At 45.1% G+C, this 21,137-nt stretch overlaps 1 protein-coding gene across 1 annotated transcript in view; it reads left to right on the top strand.

Annotated features, from left to right (window-relative positions):
* Positions 1-4,045: 4,045 nt before the first annotated feature.
* The window catches only part of LOC138613297 (genetic suppressor element 1-like), a 41,761-nt gene continuing 24,669 nt past the window's right edge, over positions 4,046-21,137 (top strand). The window contains exon 1 of the mRNA XM_069686934.1: positions 4,046-4,084. Within this exon, the coding sequence (XP_069543035.1) occupies positions 4,048-4,084 (37 nt within the window). The 5' untranslated portion in view covers positions 4,046-4,047. The remainder of the gene's footprint in view (positions 4,085-21,137) is intronic.

Here is a 21,137-nt window from a genome sequence, read left to right as displayed (position 1 = left end):
AGCCTTGATTTATGCTGCTCTGCATGCTGTGGTGGGACAACGTCAGCCCGACTGTGTGTGTGTGTGTGTGTGTGTGCGTGTGTGTGTGTGTGCGCCTGCATGAATGGTGTGTTTAGGATGGTTTCGTGGGCAGACAGGCACCAGACAGCCTGAGTCCAGAGTTTAGCTTGGGGGCTGAAATTAGTGTTTTTGAGGGGCTGAACACACACAGCATCCTGACTCGCTCACACACACACGTGGACTAACATCGCCACACGAAGACACACAACCCAAACCTCAATAAGAGTGCTGTTTAGTGTGTTATTAGCGAGCGTCTGAGGCTGTGTTATAACTTCGGAGGAGAGGAGACAGTCCTTTTGGATGCTTTATAAGAGTCTAATTCTGATTGTGGTGTGGATTCGGTCTCATGTCCCAACAATTATAACTTTTCCCCCTCTCTCTCTTTCTTTCACATCAGTTATCTCGAGGTCACAGTGAACCCATCAGCGTCCAATTAAATCCCCCGATGGTGTGGAAGACACCGAGACGCTGATGAAGAGGAGGGATGATGAGAGGGGATCGGCTGAAAGAAGCGTCCTCGGGTTTCTCTCTATACAATATGTGCATAATGACTTCCTGTGACAATTATCTTTGATCCTCCACCCTCCACCTCCCAGCATCCATCCCCTCATCCTCCACCATCACTTTATCTCCCTCTCTACCCATCCTCCACCGTCTTTTTAATCTGCCGTCTCTTTTAACGTCTTTTTTTTTTTTAAAGCGGCCCGACTTCAGGAATGGTACATTTATTTACGGGTCCTCTCACGCACACACATGCAGCCTGTAGTGTGAGTGGATTCAGAGTGACTGGGTAATGAGGCTCACTCACTCAGGGTCAGTGACCTCACAGGGGCTCGGATGAGGAGGGTGTGTGTGTGTGTGTGTGTTTTTGGGGGGGAGGAGGTGCAGAGAAAACAAGAAGGGAAAGAAGGAATAATAACAAGATGGAGGAGGGCTTTCTGTTTCTCTCCCCCTCCATCATTTCTCTCCTTTTATTTGTCATCTTCTCTGTGTTTCTTGTCAGCAGCCGGAGAGCTGCGCGGACACAGGGGAGACGAAAGAAGAGGAGGATGGAGGAGGGGGGAGCAGAGGGAAAAATGTTTAAGTGCTGATGGCAGCCCCCTGGTTGCTGCTGGGATCGGGGTGTCAGCTCTTATTCTGCCACAGCGTGAATCTGACAGGCAAATGATAGAGCAGAGAGAGAGTGGGGGGTGGAGGAGGAGGGAGGAGGGAGGAGGGAGGAGGAGTGTGATGGCGTCTGTGTTTGAAGACAGGGCGAGAAATCCAGTCAGGAAAATGTAGCTGGTGTTTTATTGACCACCTCTTTTCTTCCTCCTCCTCTTATTTCTCTCTCTCCCTCCTCCTCCTTTCTCCGCTGATAGATTGAGTCATACAGCTCCCTCGGTGACAGGAATTCCCTCAGGTTTCCACAGCGATGGGGTCAGAGGTCGCGGCTCGTTATTGGCTGTTGTCTGTAATCATCGCCGATCGTGCTGTGTGTTTGTTGGCCCCCCTCCTCCTCCTCCTCCTCCCTCTCTTGACCTCTGCGACCCGGCTCCGTGCAGCGGAGCGTGACCCCCGGGGGCCAAAGGGTCTCCACTGTCTCGACCTCGGGGTCAGGGGTGTTTACGGGGTGTTATTTTGTTTGTTTGCGTGTGTACGAGTGTGTGTGTCGGTTAGGAGCCTTGGCTTATCACAGAGAGAATAATACAGATAATCAGGAACCAGTCGCAGGAAGTTGACTATAAAAGTATCACACACACACCTCCTCTGCTTCAACTCCCCTCCTCCACCTCCTCCACCTCCTCTTTACTGTTTCCTCCTTTATCTCTCCTCTCCAGTCTGCCCTCACTGTCAGTTTGTGGTTTGCTGATGTTTCACAACTTCTCCCACAGCTGCTCATCAGTCTGTGTGTGTGTGTGCGCTTAATGTGCGTGCTTACACTCTTGTATATGAAGTGTTTATATTTGTGTGTGCGTGTGTGTGTGTACTGTATACAGTGTGTACTATAGCAGTCTCTCTCCATTGATTCCTCTGTGACAGACGGGGTTATAGATAGCTCTCTGAGACCCCCGCGATCAATCTTATCACCGGCACACTTCCTCCTCGCGGCTCACGGAGAGGAGGGAGAAAGAAAATGTAAAGACGGGAGATAAAATAGAAAAAGAAAAGAGGAGGTGAAAAAAAAGGAGGTCAACCTTTAAAACAGGCCTGTGTCCATCTTTGTTGTTAACAGACGCTGTGCGGCTGCATGCAGCATATGTGTGAGGGAGGAAGTGACAGGAAGAAGTGAGGGCTACAGAGTGGAGATGGAGACAGTGATAGAGCAGATTGGTTCCTCCAGGCTGCCGTAGACGCACACAGGCAGAAACCACAAGAGGAAGAAAAGAGGCACCGCTGAGTTTATACCACCAACGAGCAAAACACCACCTCGAATTATGGCTCCTAATGGCATCATTCCCCCTGTGAGGCTGCTCCGTTTCATGCTCTGTGTATGTGTGTGTGTGTGTGTGTGTGTGTGTGTGCGTGTGTGTGTGTGTGTGTAGCGTGGCTGTGATAGAATTGGGTCTCAGTGACAGTAGACGGGACGTGGACAGTAATTGATGGAGAGCTGGGCTAACGTGATGTGTCAGACATATGAGGCCTGTCTAATCAATGGGAGCATGTGACCGGTTTTGGGGCTATATGTGTGTGTGTGTGTGTTTGTGTGTGTGTGTGTGTGTGTGTGTGTGTGTGTGTGTGTGTGTGTGTGGATAATACACTTATGCTGGTCATGCAGCACCGTGTCTGCGATCCAGAGCAGACTGTTGATTCTCAGAACCGGAGGCTGAAAAAGAGGAGAGGAGGAAAGAGAGGAGAAGAGGAGGAGATCTGAATGAAGCAGATGCTTAAGGGCAGGTTTTAACCCCCCTCCTCCCTCCTCCTCCTCCTCCTCCTTTCTCCACACACACACTTCTCCTCTCTCTTCACTCTCCCTTCCTCTCTCTCTCCCATGATGAATCAGCTGTCACTCAGGCACCAGTCCAATCTACTGATAATGAGAACTGCATCAACACCCTCTCGCCTCTCTTCCTCCCTCTTTCTCTTTCTCTTTCTCTCAATCTTTCTCTACACACACGCACACACACACACACACACACACACACACACACACCAATGAAATAACCCTTCCTCCTCTCTTCATATTTCACACACACAAAGACACGTGTGTGCGCCACACTCACACAAACTCATTCATCTCTCCCTCACTCATCCGTCTTATGATTCTCCTCCCCTCTTTTTTCCTCCCTCCCTCCTCCCACCTCCCTCCTCCTCCTCCTCCTCCTGCATGCTGGCTGAGCTGAGCAGTCAGTGGTGGGACTGAGGCAAAGGAGGGAGGATAAAGCGAGAATAGAGACAGAAAGGAGAACAGATCATTATACAGCAAACGAGCAAGAGGCCGCTGAATGAATAACAAGGAAGGGATTACAAAGCGCGGGACGGGAAACAGAGGAGAGAACGCCGGCTGAAGACTCTCTCTTTCTTTCTTTCTCTTTCTTTCTCTGACTCCCTTCCCCTCTTCTTTCTATCCTCTCTCTCACCCATCTCTCTCTCTCTCTCCCAGGCGAGATGGCATGAGCGCACTGTCACCCTTTCTCAGCTTGTGGAGCATTCTGTCCTCCTCTTTTTTCTCCCTCTTTCTGTCACTCGCTCTGCGTCTCTTCTTCCTCTTTGCTCTCCACCTCTTTTGCTCCACGCGGGGTCAGACCAGAGGGTGAAGAGGAGGGGAGGGAGGTAGACAGAAGCTGACCTCTACCCTCCTCCTCCTCCTCCTCCTCCCTCCTCCATTCGTGCCCACAGAGAGAGAGAGAGAGAGCCGGAGCAGAGCAGGGAGCTGTCTGATGACTTTACACCCACGACGAGCTCCTTAACCCGGCCGACCACAGCCCAGACCCCCCACCCCCCTGCCTCCCTCCCCTCTCTCCCAAACTCTTCCTGTCTGAGTCGGTGGAGGAGAGATCCAGGACCATGTTTGGATTAAAGTCGCCTCACTTCTACCTCCCAGGTAAGACCAGTTTAATTCAATATTTCTGTGGACACTCGTATCCCTCGTGCTGTCAAACTGCGGGTGGTCACGTGACTTCTCTTTCATTCAATCACTCTTTCAAAGGTGTAATTAAAGCTGGAGTGATGTCACATTGATTTACTGTCTGCTGACAGGTGAGGAGAGTTTCCCTCTGCTTCTGTCAGAGTTGCAGATGCAGCAGCTACTGAGTTCAATGATATTCTTCTTACTAAACTCGTAAAGATTTTACATTTATTGGATTTTTTTTAAGGAATGTCACATTCACCCTTTCACACACACATTCACACACTGATGGCAAAGGCTCCAATCAGGATCTAATCATTCACACACATTAATACCTGAAGGCTTTGCCTTTAGGGGGAATCTGGGGTTTAATGTTTTGCCCAAGGACACTTCGACATGTGGACTGTAGCAGTCAGGGATCGAACCCCCAACCTTCCGATTTAGACACACTCTACCACTGAGCCACAGCCGGCAGTGTTGAACCAAATAAATGCTTTTTGTTGTGTATTTTGTTTTTCTACTATTACAATATCTATCTATATATATAGGTATATTGTAATATATATTTATATATATATATACACACAACAAAATAATAGTAATAGTATTTATCTAGAACTCTGCTTTATTACAAGTTTGTCAAAGTTTTTTATGTGCTATGTTATTACATTTATAATCTCGAAGAAGGTTTTGTTCTCTTTGGCACCACCTGTGGAGATAAACGGTATTGCGTGAGCACACTTACCAGATATCCAGATAGTGTTGCACGTGTGACGTCTACGGTTGGCTCCAGTTGTAACTCTTGATTTTCCTCGCTGACGGTCGCCTTCCTTTGTAGACTGTTTGCTTCATCTGAGCGTCGAGTTTGTTTCTTTTTCTTTGGATTTTCACTTACTTTTGAAGTTGTATCTGTAGTCATCCATCTTTTCTTTGTTTGTTCAGCCATAGTAGATTACTGTTTACTCGCAACACTTGCAGAGACCTGAAAAGCAGCCGCTTAGCTCGGCCTACCCTCTCTGGCAGACCAACCACTGCTGGCTGATGGAAAACACGTCACTAACTGGGCGCCGCTTGTGATTTTTTCTTAACAGACATTTATTTACATGAAAACTCTTATGTTAGTTTTTGCATTAACTGAAGGAGTGCAGACGATACAGAGGATAACTTGTACGATGAGTTTACATTACTGCACCAAGTGCAACCACTAATACTACAAGTACTTTGATACCTGGTTGATTGTAAGTGCAGTTTAAAGCAACATGTTTTAATTCTATATTTACAAATGTGAAGTTTTTGAGTGTTGGACATTTATTTTTTCACAACCGGCTCAAAGGGTCATCGTAAATAAAGGGAGAGACACCAAAATAACTAACTAAATAATAACTCATTTATTCACAAAAGCATAAATTAAATACAACAGAGAAGAGACGTGGATGTCTGTAAAGTCAGAGGTGTGAGTGAGGACAGTGTGGTGGAAGACCGTCAACCTAAGCTTTGGGAAATTGTGAAGGACATTTGTTTCTTTTATTTATTTTTTGACTAAATAACACAATAAAAAAAAAGCAGTTTAATCAATAAAAAAAGAAAAGCCCTAAATGAATATAACAATAGGATGGGGCGTCTTTCCTCTGCTTGGAGCTCCTGCTGCTTCCTGTTAACCAAACAGCCTGGACGTCTATTGTCTGCACTCCTCCAGGCAACCGTGTGATATACAAGAGCGTGCGTCCAGTGTCAGAGTGGGGACAGGTGTGAGGTTACCTGAGAAAGGTGATTACACATGCCTGATGGCAGGATGACAGAACAACAGTGGAAAGAGAAAGGAGCGGGGTGAGGGGAGGAGACAGCGAGAGGGCAGCGTGAGGAGTACAGGTGAGGAGGGGGAGGCGGGATCCTGTTTATTTCATCACTAAAGGATATAATGTTTGAAACAGAGCACTGCTTACATGAAGGCAGACGTGTCTCCCCCCCCCCCGCCTGACCCCTGACCCTGACCTTTCACCTTTTAGTTGTCTGGCCCCAGACTGTGGTCAATGATTAAAAGCTCTGCTGTGGTGAAAAGTGGGAGAGGGAGGAGGTGAAGGCAGCAGGGAGGGAGGGAGAGATGTGGGGAAGCAGAGGGCGGAGGGCAGATTAAACACTGTTCTTTGCCTTGTGTGTCTTTCATGCAGCTTTTTTGAATTATACATCTGCTTTCATAAATGATTGAATCAGAGTGATTATGTGCTGCTTTGTCATTGTTTGGATACTTCTGCGTGTGTGTGTTTTATCTGAACGTGCACGACAACAAGAGATGAAGAAAAATCTCTCCAGGAAGCAACAACACCCCCTCCCCTCCTCTCCTCTCCCCCCTCCTCGCTCCCTCACTCTCACTTTCATCCTCTTTTTTCTGTTTCCTAGGTCTCGCTTAATGTCCCTGTTGTGTGTGTGTGTGTGTGTGTGTACTTGTCAACGTCCGTGTGCATGTGTGTGTGAACTTGACTGTGCTTTTGTGCATTTGTGTGTAAAGGTGCTCATATGTGCACCTGTTTGTGTTTATGTAGGTGTGTGTGTTTGTGTGTGTGTGTGTGTGTGTGTGTGTGTGTGTGTGTGTGTATGTGTGTGCTATCATCATTCACACACTGGAAGATGCCCCAGCCCCCCTCCTGGTCCTAACTGTGGTTGCTGTGGAGACAGTGTCAGCCACACGCGCGCTCCTCAATGATCATTTGACAATGTAGGGGGTGAGGGGGAAAGGATGTGTGTGTGTGTGTGTGCATGCGTGTGTGTGTGTGTGTGTGTGTGTGTGGAGGAGCGATCACTGTGTGATTAGTCAGGGTAGAAGCAGAGCAGCAGAGTAAGGATGAGACAGGAATGGAGATTAGAGATAGACAATAGAAATTCAGGTTAATGACACATATTATCGGCTTGAGCATCTTTCATAAACCATCATCAGAGAGAGAGTGTGTGTGTGTGTGTGTGTGTGCGTGCTTCATTCACGCATTGTTACCCAGAGCACACCATGACCTTAGCGTGGTATCATAAGGAAAGGAAAGTGGCATTTTACTATCTCCCACTCTCCGGACCCCCCGCTGATGTGAGCCTCACACATAACAGCAGATCACTGCTCTCCCTCTGTGACTTGTTCGCTGATTTCTATTCAAACGTCTTTTAAAAACAGTGTTTTTCACAACCAGAGTGTTTCCCCAGGAGAGATGCATCAACATGAAACAAACCAAATCATCTTTTTTACTCTGTTTAATGGATCTGATCCAATACGCATCCAGATACATGAGCTACGATACGATTCACGGATGATACGATTGAATCCTTCAGAGCGATACGTTACAGCTTCATTTGTTTCAGATATTTTTACTAACATAAATTTAACCAAAATAAATAAATTCCTTGTACTTAATCTCTTACAGAGCACACAAACAAGTTTCTCTTCCTTCATGTGAAGTCTAACTGACTTCTAAATTGGATTTTAGATGTGGAGCACTGTAAATCACTTCTGCATATACGGACATGTTGCTGTTAATAATAATAATAATACATTTTATTTGTATGGCACTAAAGAAATAGAATAAGAACAGAGAAAGAAACACAATAAGAGGAACTATGATGGGAAAAAAAGGAGAATGAGGGAGGGAGCGTAGCGGTGGAGCAGGTCTGTAAGATATGAAGGGGCCTGGTTATTGAGGGCTTTGTGGGTGAGAAGGAGGACTTTGAACTGGATGTGTTGAGGAACAGGGAGCCAGTGGAGTTTCTGGAGGACGGGGGTGATGTGTTCACGGGAGCGGGAGTGGGTGAGGAGGCGGGCAGCAGAGTTCTGAATGTATTGGAGTTTATTTAGGACTTCGAAAGGTTGAACCATAAAGGATGCTGTTGCAGTAATCAATTCTGGATGTGATGAAGGCATGGATCAAAGTTTCAGCAGCAGGGAAAGAGAGTGATGAACGGAGCAATGTTTTTGAGGTGAAAGAAAGCAGTCCTGATGATTTGATTGGCGTGTTGTTCAAAGCTGAGGTTGTTGTCGAAAATGACTCCAAGTTTGCGGATTTGTGGTGATGGGGACAGAGTGGAATTGTCCGTGGTTAGGCAGAAGTCATGGGTGGTTTTAGTGAGGGATTTGGGGCCGATGATTATTATGTCAGATTTATCACAGTTGAGTTGGAGGAAGTTTGCTTGCATCCATGTTTTTATTTCGATGAGGCAGTTGGTCAGAGTGGAGCGAGTTGCTGTGGCGTTGGATTTGGTGGAGATGTAAATCTGGACGTCGTCGGCATAGCAGTGAAAATAGAGACCATGTTTGCGTATGATGTTACTGAGCAGGAGTATGTAAAGGATGAACAAGAGAGGACCAAGCACCAAGCCCTGGGGGACACCTGTTTTCTCCTTGTATGCCTCCTATCACTAATGTAACTCTCATAAGGTGAAAGGTCAGTGTCAGAGGCCCTTTTTATAGTGCAATTCCGCCGCAACGCAGCTCTGCCATAATGCCGCCTTTGCCATTTTACACCGTACCACCTGACGCCGCAGTACAGCCGCCCCCTACAGTGTGTGGTTTTTAAATAGCGTTTCAGTGTTGCGGAAGCAAAGCGTGCGTGAGGTGTAAACAAACGGTGCTTGCTTCAAATACACACACACTGCGCTGTTCCGCCCTGCCAGCTCTGTCATTTACACTGACACTGCTACGCCTCTGTTTCTGCCTCCGATGCCGGCTCAGGGGCGGAACGGCTTCGCCCCACCATTCTGCCTCTGTGCGTTTTGCATCGAAGACGGGGTGTAACAGAGGCGTAATAATCCTGCCTTGAACAGGCAGTGTGAAAGGGGCTTGAGTCTCACCAGATTGGAGACGCTGAGCACAGTGCGCAGGATTAGCAGCAACTTTTCAGTAAACTGATTCATAAATTTGTAATCAGGCCGTGAACCGGCTTGTCTTACATCCTAACCAACCCAGAGATCTGTGTACCAATGTAGCTGCATCTTTAATGTTAAAATCTGTTACAGGTTTCTACTGGTGAATCTTCACACTTACTGGGCAAGCTGGTTTTTAGCAAATGTCGCAGTGAATGGTGTTTTTAGGGGACTATTTTCAGCAGCAGATTAATGCATTTTCTGTCCAATAGTGAGTATTTACAGCAGCAGGAGAGCGCATGTAAGATTCAACCAGAACACCCAGAATAATAGGAGTTCAATGCACAGAGGAAGAAGAAAAATCAGGCTTTAATGACACTTATATTTGGATCAATTCATTGTTATTTTTGTTCTTTTTATGAGATGTGTTAACAACAAGAAGAACACCAGATTTATCCTTTGACATCGTCTGCAGAGGCTGCGTAGGTCGAGATAATTCATCTCCAGTCTTCACAAAGTCACCAGGTCGAACCCGGCTCAAACGTCTGCCTAAAGAATGGCCTCACACTCTGTGACATTTGCGTTTCTGTGTATGCACTCTATGTATTCACTCACATGCACACACACACACACATTATCCTCATTGAGTCAATAGGGTGAGAAAGCCGGGTGTTGACGTGTGTATTAGCCTGCCATATTTATTGGCTGCTGTGGTATTTTCGGGGGCTGGGCAGCTCTGTTCGACTTGACCTCTGCATTGATTTCCATGATATGTGTTAGAGCTACAAGGACACTGTGGCTTGTGATTTATGGCAGATGTCACATGAACATACACACACACACACAGCACAGCGCACACACACTTCTCACTCAGCCTCAGGGTGCTTTACTACTGTGAGCGTGACATTTGATATCTCCACTCAAAATATGTTTCCTGCATTGCACAGCGGCGGCGGCGGCAGCAGCTCGACATGCACAAATAAATCCTTCTCTCTCAGAGTGCAGAGGATGAATGGCTTCAACAGACTCACAGAAAAAGTGTCGTTACAAACAAAGAGTTGAGAGCTGAAGAGTCATTGAACAAAAGAGAGGAAGAGTTCAGACGGGGAAAAAAACGTGTAGTTCAAGTTTGGAGCAAACTTAAATGTTGCATGGTTGTTTTTGTGCGACAAACAGACTTAAACTAGCGCAGAGACACTTGAGTGCAACATTTAGGAGGCCTCAGTGCTGAATCAGAATTCCTTAATCGACCTTTTTTCCTTCTCCCCTCTTTTTACCGTGTTTAAGATGCCGTGTGATGTAGCCAGAATTAAATCTCTGCTTTTCTATATTTAAAGTGGGACATGAGGTGTTTGTGTGTGTGTGTTCATGTTCATGTGTTTAGTGGGCGGAGAGGCTGCTGGCACGCACACACGCGTGTTTGCATTCAGCCATATTTCTATTTTGTATGTATGTGCAGAGAGCCTTTGTGTGTTCATGCAGGGGGGGGGCGAGATGGGTGCTGCCTCAAAGGAAGCTGGTCTGTGCTGTTAATTGTGTGTGCATGTGTGTGTGTGTGTGCATATTTGTGCTAGTGTGTGCAGATGAAAACAGGGTCGCGATGCTCCACCTCAAGGGCGCCGTTATTAATGAGATGAATAAAAGACCATGACAACAGCTTGATAACACGGAGGAGATAAAAACCACACGCACACACACACACACACACACACGCTGGAACATCATGTGGGAGCTGGGCGACTTTCTCTTGCCAAGAAAAAAACAACAGGAATGAAAGTGCAAAACAACCATAATCTATTTTTTATGTTTTCTGTCCTCGAGAGACGAGAAAATAAAGCCGGAGACGAGGTGTAAAAGAAAAGGGATGAATAAAACAACATGTTTGGTAATGTCTCAACCAGAAAACAAACAAGTGAGCAAGGAAGCAAGGCGCCCTAATTGGTCAAAGAGCTGGTGTCACTAATGAGCCCTTAATTAACAGAGGACTCACTTAAAGCACACACACGCACACATACACAAGCACACACACGGACAGGCATGTTTCCTCTGTGATGTTTACATTCATTTAGTGCAAGAAAAAAGCTTTGATGTGAGATCTCACATGCAAGCACACATTCACACAAACAATGCACACACACACACAAACACACACGCACACACACACACACACGCACACACACACACACACACACACATGCAGCCTGACTGCTCACTGAGCTGTGGAGATTGGGATAAATGCCAGCAGATTTTGACCGGAGGTGATAACGACAACTCCTGGAAGCTCAAACACACACATACACACACACACATGTTTTGCAGAGCTGACAGACACGCATACGCACACACACACAAACATGACATGCTCACACCAACACACAGAGTAACACTGTAATAAGCAGCGTGGCGTACGATAACGAGCAGATGGCAGGAGGATTAGCCAAATGAAAATACAGCAGCTAAAACTTGCCGGCATTAATATCTTTTACAGGGAGGTGGACTTCTTAACACACACTTATACACACACACACACACACACGTAGGAAAACACACACACATCTACAGGGCTGAGTTAAACAGGGAGAGAGAGAGAGGCCTGTGCCCCCACTGGTCCTGCACCATCTGCATGTTCATGAACCATGTCAATGCATAATTGATTGAATGTGTCGTGTGTGTGTGTGTGTGTGTGTGTGTGTGTGAGGAGGGGCCTCTACAGAGAGCAAGTTAACAGCAGTTAGTTGGCAGTTACAGTCAGACAGGGCATGTATGCTTCATAATGCAGATGTGTGTTTGCACATGCCTCCTCCTTTGTGAGGTGCCACAGCACTCCAGCGGGGCAGGCACACACGCACACACACACACACTGTTACAGCCCTCAACTCATTAACCCTTTGCCTCTCCTTTTATCCAATTCTGTCTCAGCAGTGGCCGCTGGGTCTTGTTGTTAAACCACACAAATACAGTCTGACTTTAAAGTGTTAAAGGGCCAGTTCACCCAATTTAAAAAATGTTAAAATAACATTTAAACACATTTCGATTGTTACTTTTGGATGTCTCCCTCCCTTTCTGAAATGTCATCTGTAACTCCATTACAATGGAGGTGAATTTTATTGTTAGTGCTCAAATCTTTAAAAATGTGTCAACCTTAAATATTTAAGTAACAGCCCTCCTGTAACTCTGGATCAACACACCTCACCTTAGTGTAAGGAGGAGGATACACTGAGCTACGAAAGGGCCAGAATCATCAACATCAATACTGATAGTTTATTGATGATTTTATTACATAACTTGCAAATGTAACATCATGCAGGGGAAAGCGTTATTTGATGTCATGAAGGTGAATGCATCATCAGTACTCTGGATATGAACACATTTGATCACAGCTAAAAGGTTAGCCAAACATCAACAGTTATTTTTACTAGATTTTGAATATCAATGATATGTCCAAAAAGATGGACGACATGACAGATCCTTAAAAGTGAAGCCAAACCCTCTCTAGCGCCCCCTGCTGACTGGCTGCAGTATAGGTCATAAAGCCAGCCTCCTCCATGTTAACAGATGGGAGTCAAACTATAAACTCAAAATACAAGACAAATAAATGTTTCTCAAACTCTTACGTCCAAGTGTTTCTGACAAGTTTAGTTTTCAGTTATTTGATGCTGTAAAAAAGATGTTTGACAGCTCTGTTGACAAATACGGCTCCTGCAGCCGATCTGTTCCGGATAAGCAGAGTAGAGGAGGAACGGGGAGAGGAAACGTAACTAAAACAATCACTACAGTCATTGAAGTTTCCATATCTGTGAACATTAACCTCAGACCAACACAAGAAGCTATTCTGCTGTTAAATACGCCGACGTGCGGGATCTTTGCTGTGTTTTTTTTTTACTTTCACAGCCGTAGAGAGACGGAGTTGCGACATCGCAATGGTGGATCATGGAGCATATTGGACCTCCACTGACGCGACTCTCTGTCCATACGGCTCTGGATTCTTTGTTCGGGGAGTAGGAGGGGCTGCTCCTCCGGTTTTGACCTGGTCTTGTTTTCGTTAAGTTAAGAGTGTGTTTTGGTCCGCGGAAGTGGCTACGCAGCTCCACCTGCCGATCTCTACTGCGCAACTCTGGCTCCAAATGACGTCACCAGTGCAAGATGACAGCGCCCATCACAGGGGTATTTTGGCTTCAATTGGTTAAAACACGGGACAGAGTTTATCCTTCCAAATCTTGATCTTATGTGAGGCATCGATTTCGGAGGTCACTGATTGTATTGATGCTAAAATCAATAGTCAGAACATGACCTGGTGCTGGTGTTAAATAGCCATGTATCGATCCTGCCTTTAGCTGCAGTCTTACCTCTCCTGATTTTGTGTTGTGTATTTAAAACAGTTGAGAGCGAATTCTTTGGTTCGGATGTTGAGTTTTATTAATGTCCCTTTTTCATAAGCATTATCGGGGTGGATCACTCATAACATCAAAGCTATAGTGAGAATATATAGGTGTTTTGGTGGGGATTGGGTGAACTGGCCCTTTAATTTGGAGAAATATCACTCACATCATTCAGCTCATGCAGTAACATCTGCAGACAGACCCCCCCCCCCCCCCCGCCCACAGACCACACACACACACACACACAAATCAGTAAGCTGTCAAATATGTTCCCACATTGTGTTGCACACATATGTACCCTCTGACACACAAACATCAGCAGCACACACACACACGGTTACAGGGCACGTGTTTGCTCATGTGTGATCTCTGGCCACCTTGTTCCGCTTCTGCCTGTATTTGCATAATCTGCATAATGATGCCGGCTTTAATTGCACACGCCCAGGTAAGGGATCATGTGGTTAAGTGGGAGATCATAATTATGTAAATAATTGGCCTGACCACAGCAAGCTGCTGCTCCCTGCCACCCATCTGGAGAGAGACAGAGAGAGAGGGAGAGGGAGAGGGAGAGAGAGGAAGAGAGGACACGGATGGAGGAGAGGAAGAGAGAGGAAGAGAGGACATGGATGGAGGAGAGGAAGAGGCGAGAAAGGAGTCAAAAGAGGAGAAGCGACTGAGGGATGAGCGAAGGTGGAGGAAGAACAAGAGGAAAGAGTGATGGCTGAGCGGATCAGTAAGAGATTAAGAGAAAAAGAGGAAATGTAAAGAACAAAAAGGATAAAGGGGTAAATGTGTGATTGTCTGTATTTTTAATCTTTTATAGAGTCCACCCACAACTTCCTGCTCTCTTCTGTTTTAATGCAACACTTGATTTAATTCCCTCTTTTGTATTTCGTCCCCTGGAGAAAATAGCATCTTCTGGAAAACCACAAACACAGTCAAACACAGCAGTTTAAACATTCAAGCACCGACAATGAAATAATTGCCTCTGTAAGCTGGATGTAGCTTATTCCTCTGTGCCGCAGAGCTCCACTGTCGTCCAAAGACTATTTAAGAGACATCAGAAAGCCGCAGAGCTGCTCTGGGTGACATGTTCCTCAGTGAACATGAGCAGTGTGAGTATATCTGAGTGGATCCACAGAGCATGAAACCTGTATTAATCTGCAGTTTAAAATAGAGCCACCAGACTCAGTATTTACTCCTGTTTAAGTTTGCTAAAAGCTACAGTGTCTAGCTTTTTGTCAGAAACTTACTTTATGATTAACTCTTATTCTTCTGTAACAAAAAGTCCCTCTGTCAGCAGACAGAAAAGTCCACATTAAAAAACTGTAAAACAATAAAATGATGTATATATTAATGATATTTTCCACTTTAACTGAATCAAATCTTTTCTGCAGCTTCAGTCCTCATTTTAAGATCTTTAACCCTTTAAATGCCAATTTGTGCACAAAATACCACTCATATTTTCTATGCAAAAAACACAGAAATGAATTATTTCCTATATACTAAATTATTTATTATTAACACAGTCTGGGACATGCCAATGATTAGCAGCAAAACTGATTTTAATATCATATTTTAAATTGGCGCCATAGCCGTGGAGAAAGTTGTACAAACAGCTCGTTGTTTCACACATTCTATGTTCCTACAACACCCAGAGTGCATTGCACCACTCCCGATGAAAGGAACGGCCCAGCGAGAGACGCTGGAGTGAAATACTACCGTTTTCCAGTCAAGGACATTGATCGCTGCAGACCGAAATACAACAAGAATATACCTGTGAATTATCTAAAAACTCTTCAGGTCTGCAGTCTACATTTCAAACCAGGCGATTTTGAACGAGACATCACATCGGAGGAGGGCGTCCTAGATTGAGGAAGTGTAGTTAAGTGAATTCGCTGGCCTCCGCCAGATGATGTGCTTTACGTGGTCTGGCGGAGGTTTTCCAGGGCCTATTGGAGAAGCAGATAGCGTCCACCAAAGGCACAGAGCGAAAAAAGATTTCTACCATAATGCCACTAGCTCCCCATAATAGCATGATAGGACTAAGGATGAAAAATGGTGAACTGGCCCTTTAAAGCTACTGTATTTACAACAAACAGCAAAAGAGGAAGAGAGAGAAAACAGAAGTGGGCTACTTTGAGTTATTATATTGGGGTTGGGAAGATCCGGTTGAGATGGTGTGAAGAGGAATCAGCTCTGAATGAACTGCAGGAAAAGAGACCAGGTGTTGTTGAATGGAACCAGATTGTCTTGTAGGGTCGATGTGAGCTTTTCCAGGTTGCAGTGGTCTGTTAGTAGATTCAGCCAGTGGTTTATTGATACTTCAGTTCTGTCTTTCCAGTTGAGTAAAATAGTTTTCTTAGCCACCGTTAATGCTACCAGGATGAAAATTTGGAATTGTGAGTGAGGAGAGATTGCCCAAGAGAGAGATTGAGGGGGGGGAGGGGGTTTCAGTTTCACTTTCTGTTTGTGTTGATTTTGGCGCCCCCTGTGGCCAAAGCCATACCTCTTATCTCTTTGCTGATTTTGTCCTGTGCGTGTTTAAGTGGTGGTTTTTAAGAAAAAATCTCCTCCTGCTTTCTTTAATAGTCATATGTATCACTCACTTTCAATTTTTGCCCTTGAAAATGTAAACAAAGTCAGCTTGCAGTTGATTTCTTCGTCTGACACCTACCCCCCGCTTGGGGATATATAGCATTTTAGAATGAGACCTGCTGCGTCCTTCAGGTTGTGCTTGCCTAAAGCTTAGAGAAGCAGTGGGCTGCCAGTTTTATTTCTGGGCTTGTTCAATCAATCAATCAAATTGTATTCGTATAGCACCAAATCATAACCAAAGTTATCTCAAGACACTTTACAAAAAGAGCAGGTCTAGACCGTACTCGTTTATATTATTTAGAGAGAGACCCAACATGAATCCAGCATGAGCACTACTTAGCAACATTTGGCAACAATGTTACGTCCACTGATGTGCCTGTGAGCAAGGCCTTTGGTCCACAAACCACTCAGTGGTCATTACAACACACCGGGGTTGTACTGGGTGGCCCCCATGGATGTGAGCAGAGGGCGCCTGCACATAAAAAAAAGAAATACAATTCATGTCCCAAAAATTCCCTTTGTAAAAATGTTTCCAATAACGAACGTCCAGAATGAAGGTGACTTTGGGTGATGTTCCCGTTTATTGCAGAAGGATAAAACAGAAAATGATAACTGATTTGATGACATGAATGATGGTAAATCCAATACTTCTGTGGTGATCATGCGTTTACGTGCTTACAGTAAGAACCGTGTGTTCCCTCCACCTTTGCCCCAACTCACTTCCTATTCCCCTGTGACCTATAAACTATAAACACCTGACCTCATCATGTGACTAATTACACCAACACAATACACCCCCTAGTGGTCAAAAGTGAATCATTCCACCAATATTTATACAAAACTATATAAATATTAATTAAAGTAATAATCTCGAAGATTTTCATGTAAATAAATGTCTGTTAAGTCACTGTCTATTGCCGAATGCACACAATGGTGACTGAGCCTATGGCCCACTGATGAAAGCCTTTGCATTTGCAGTATTACAGATTGGCTGTCTGGTGCGAAAAAATCACAAGCGTTGCCCAGTTAGTGACACGTTTTCCATCACCCAGCAGTGGTTGGTCTGCCAGAGAGGGTAGGCGGAGCTAAGCGGCTTCTTTTCTGGTCTCTGCAAGTGTTGTGAGGAAACAGTAATCTACTATGGCTGAACAAACATAGAAAAGATCGATGACTACAGATACAACTTCAAAAATAAGTGAAACTCCAAAGAAAAAGAAACAAATTCGACGCTCAGATGAAGGCAAACAGTCTGAAAAGGAAAGCGACCGTCAGAGAGGAAAATCAAGACTTACAACTGGAGCCAGCCTTGGACGTCACACATGCAACACTGCCTGAATATCTGGGAAGTGTGCTCCCGCAATTACCATTTATCAACAGAGGTGCTGCCAAAGAGAACAAAACTGAGATCTTTGAGATTACCACTTTAAAACACAATAAACAGGCTACATTTGCTCCTATAACTTAACGTTTCCTGGAAGTGGACACATTTTGTGTATGGTTTATCTAATGTGGGCCTTAGATAGGAAAACAGATCACAGGACTTTACTAATTAGAGCATAAGTCAATAATGTGAGAGAAACAGCATTGCATCAAAAAGTACGCACAGTCGAGCGTCTTACCCCAGAAACTGCAAAAACTTGGTCCAATACACACCTGACACAGCAGAACAAGTACGGACGCTACAGTATAACATTTAGGATTATTTAGTGCATAGATGAGAAAAAAATATGATCAATAAACATTCTCAGCCTTAAAATACACATGTAAAATGCCAAAATGTGCATTATTGTAACCTTGAAGCCCTTAAACTTCTCCGTCTACCTCACCTGTGACCTCAAGTCTTAACCTCGAAAGCCCCTCTTCAAGATATCAGATCCTGAAACATGTCTTTATTTTAGAAGAATGTAGTACACACACACACACACACACACACACACACACACACAGTGCCACTGTATCCGCTGCACAGATGGTAAAGGCAGCAGCCCTTCACACAGACAAAGGGAAGGTAATTCTCTCTGCAGGACGCGAACAGAGCTGGAGCTGGAAGAGAGCAGCACACATCAACACTCCCCTCCCTGTTTCCTTGTCTCAGCCCCAGGCCAACAAACATCACATGAGTAAACTGACAATGTGTGTGCGTGTGTGTTAGTGTGTGCACGTCTGTGTGTGTGTGCGTGTGTGCACGCTGCTGAAACAGGCTTGAGGAGGAGAGAGAGGAGAAATAAGAGTGAGGGAGAAAATGAGCGAGATAAAATGAAAAAAGAGAGGGAGAGTGTGGAGAGGGAGGAGGTAATAAACAGGATTAGTGCTTATCTTTACAGCGCTGTGTGGCTGTGTGTGCGTGCATGTGTGTGTGTGTGTGTGTGTGTGTGTCTGTTTTGCCTGAGGACAGAGTGACTGACTCCAGCATTACCTTTGCCAGTGTGTCTCCATCCCCAGGTATCTCTTCTCTCTGGACTCCCTCTGCTTTGTGTGTGCTGGTACACAATGTTCTTTATGTGTGTGTGTGCACATGTGTGTGTGTGTGTGTGTGTGTGTGCACGCGCCTATATTAAAACCACAGCTCTCTTGCTGTGTACTTTGAGGGTGTGAGTTTTCTAGCGTGTGCAGAGGTGAAAGTAAACATATGTACTCACAGTATGTGTGCTTGGTAGTGATTCTCCCTGCTGCATGTGTGTGTGTGTGTGCACTGTTTTTGCATGGTGATTGTGAACACACTGTATAGCATGTGTGTGTGCAGCTGCCTGAGGATAAAGAATGCACTCACCTCCTTTTTGCCTCGGCAGTTTGTCTTCACTGTCTGAACTGGCAATACATCTGGGTACAAAATGTGGGTATGCAAATGTGTGTCTTTGTGTGTGTGTGTGTGAATGCTCAGAAGGTGGGTTAAGCTGCCATTATAATGCTCGTGCAGCCACGTAGCTCCATTGTATGTGACACTGTTTCTGTTTGTAATCTCCTACCTGACCAGAGCTAACAGGCTGCTGCGGCGTCTCACTTTCACTGGATGAGGAAGGAGGAATACATTTAAATAATCAGCGGTTTGAGTTCATGGCTGATATTATGCCTCGCTGCTTTTGTAAATGAGCATCTGCGTGCGAGTGGTGTGTGTGTGTTTATGTGCATCTGTTTTAAAAGACATCTGTGGATGTCTTGGTGGATTGTTCTTGTAGCAGTATCCCTCGCACGGTGCAAGGGATGAATAGACGAGGAGCAGGGAAGCAGGAGGCAGGAAGCTGCGTGTGTGTTTGTGTGAGGCTGTGTCTGCATATAAATGTGTGTATGCTTGCGTGTGTGATGGATAGAGGGCTTTATGAGAGAGGAATAGGCTAATGACCAGGTCTCCAGAGGCAATAAGATTCCTGGAGCTATTACTGCCGGAGTTCATAATGGCCTCTGTGCTCGGCCTCTTTTACACGCTGCTTAATGGGGGATCCTACAGTCCTCCGCCAAGTATAACCCACCTGGAGAACACGCGCACACACACCGCTGTGCGCTTTGACCCCAACACAAACACACAAAAACACACAGAGCAGCACATGTTCGATCAGGTTTATCTTGCACCTGCGCTTGCACACACACACAAGCTCATGTGCACGTTTTACAGTTTATCTGCCTCTAAAATACACACACACACACACACACACACACACAGACACACACAATACAACCTGTATAGGTCACAAAGGATGGAGGTGAGACACCCACCTCAGAGAAAACTGAGAGTGTCTGCCTGCAGTGCACAGCCGAACCATAAATCATGTCAGGCTACACTAGTCTCTGCAGACACACACACACACACACACACACGCACAAACACGCACACAATTCACGTCCACTCCCCCTCTTTTTCTCTTGTGTAGGTTTGAGTACAAGAGAGAGGGATTTGGGGATTATAGGGGAGCCTCACTTTTCTCTTTTCGTTGCTTCCTTCAGTACTTGTTGTTTCCATAGAGAGAAAAGTGGGGAAGTAGGGGGCCGCTAATCTGTGTGTGTGTGTGTGTGTGTGTGTGTGCGCGTGTGTGTGTAGAAATGTGTGTCTATTAGAGTGTATGCGTGCCAGATTGTGTTTATGCATGCTTATGTGTGTGTGTGTGTGTCTTTCATCACTGAATGGATCTCAGGGAAAGACTTGAAGGAGACAGTCTATTCATTGAGGAAAACATCAAGGCTGTGTGGTGCTACTGTGAGTCTGGCATCTTAGAAATGCAAGAGGAAGACAGGAAAGAGAGGAAGGGAGTGAAGAGAGGAAGAGAGGAAGAAGGGGGAGTAAAAAGTGAGAGGGGGGGAGGAGGAGGATGGACAAGGTAGAAATCTGCACTCGGAAGCGCAAATCGATGCAAAACAGCTGTTAAATAGCTGCAAAGTGGAGCAGCTGCTCTGGAGACGAGGAGAGAGAGACGGGGAGATGAAGGGATGAGCGATCAAGAAAAAGAGAGAGAGCGAGAGAGAGACAGGGAGGCCCAGGGGACGGGTTGAAATATTAGACTAAATGAAGCAGGCTGAGTGAGCTTATATCATCTGATGTATTTTCTCCTTACATAACAAATAATAAGGGTAATAGACAGTAAGATCATTTTAGCACACAAGGCCCTATGATACATTTTGAGAAAGTTTATCCTGTTATTAAATAAAACAAAAAAACAGTAAGACAATATTTCTGTCTTATTAAACTATTAGATTACTTCAGATAATTTAATTCAAGGACTTATGTTACACTTAAAGCATTCGGTTACCGTTTCAGGGAGCAAAAACATCAGTTAAATCCACTGTACGCTACCTGCCCTGCTCCAGACAGCAGATACACATGGTTAGCAGCTAGCTAACATAGCCGAGCATTTAGCAGCTAAATAACCAGACTGGTTGAGACCACAGAGGTAAAACAAGAGTGCATATTAAAATTACATTACTAAGGTCACAAGACAGAAAACTTGAGTTAATAATATGTCCTTGTGGTGTTTAAAGTTGGTTGCGTTGTCCTCAAGTGGCCTAAAGGGCTCTAGATAGACAGCAGATACACAAGGTTAGCAGCTAGCTAAGATAGCCGAGCATTTAGCAGCTACATAACCAATTGTGGAGACAAAAACAGAGGTAAAACAAGAGTGGATACTAAAATGACATTACTCAGGGGTCACAAGACCACGTCAGTTTTGTGTTTAAAGTTTGTTGCGTTGCCCCCTAGTGGCCAAAATGGCTCTAGATAAACGGTTCCT

This window comes from Semicossyphus pulcher, unplaced genomic scaffold (genome assembly GCF_022749685.1).
Source record: "Semicossyphus pulcher isolate SPU_LCO1_2020_fin unplaced genomic scaffold, fSemPul1.0.p SCAF_8, whole genome shotgun sequence".
Classification (NCBI taxonomy): domain Eukaryota; kingdom Metazoa; phylum Chordata; class Actinopteri; order Labriformes; family Labridae; genus Semicossyphus; species Semicossyphus pulcher.
This window is presented reverse-complemented; position numbering and strand designations above follow the sequence as displayed.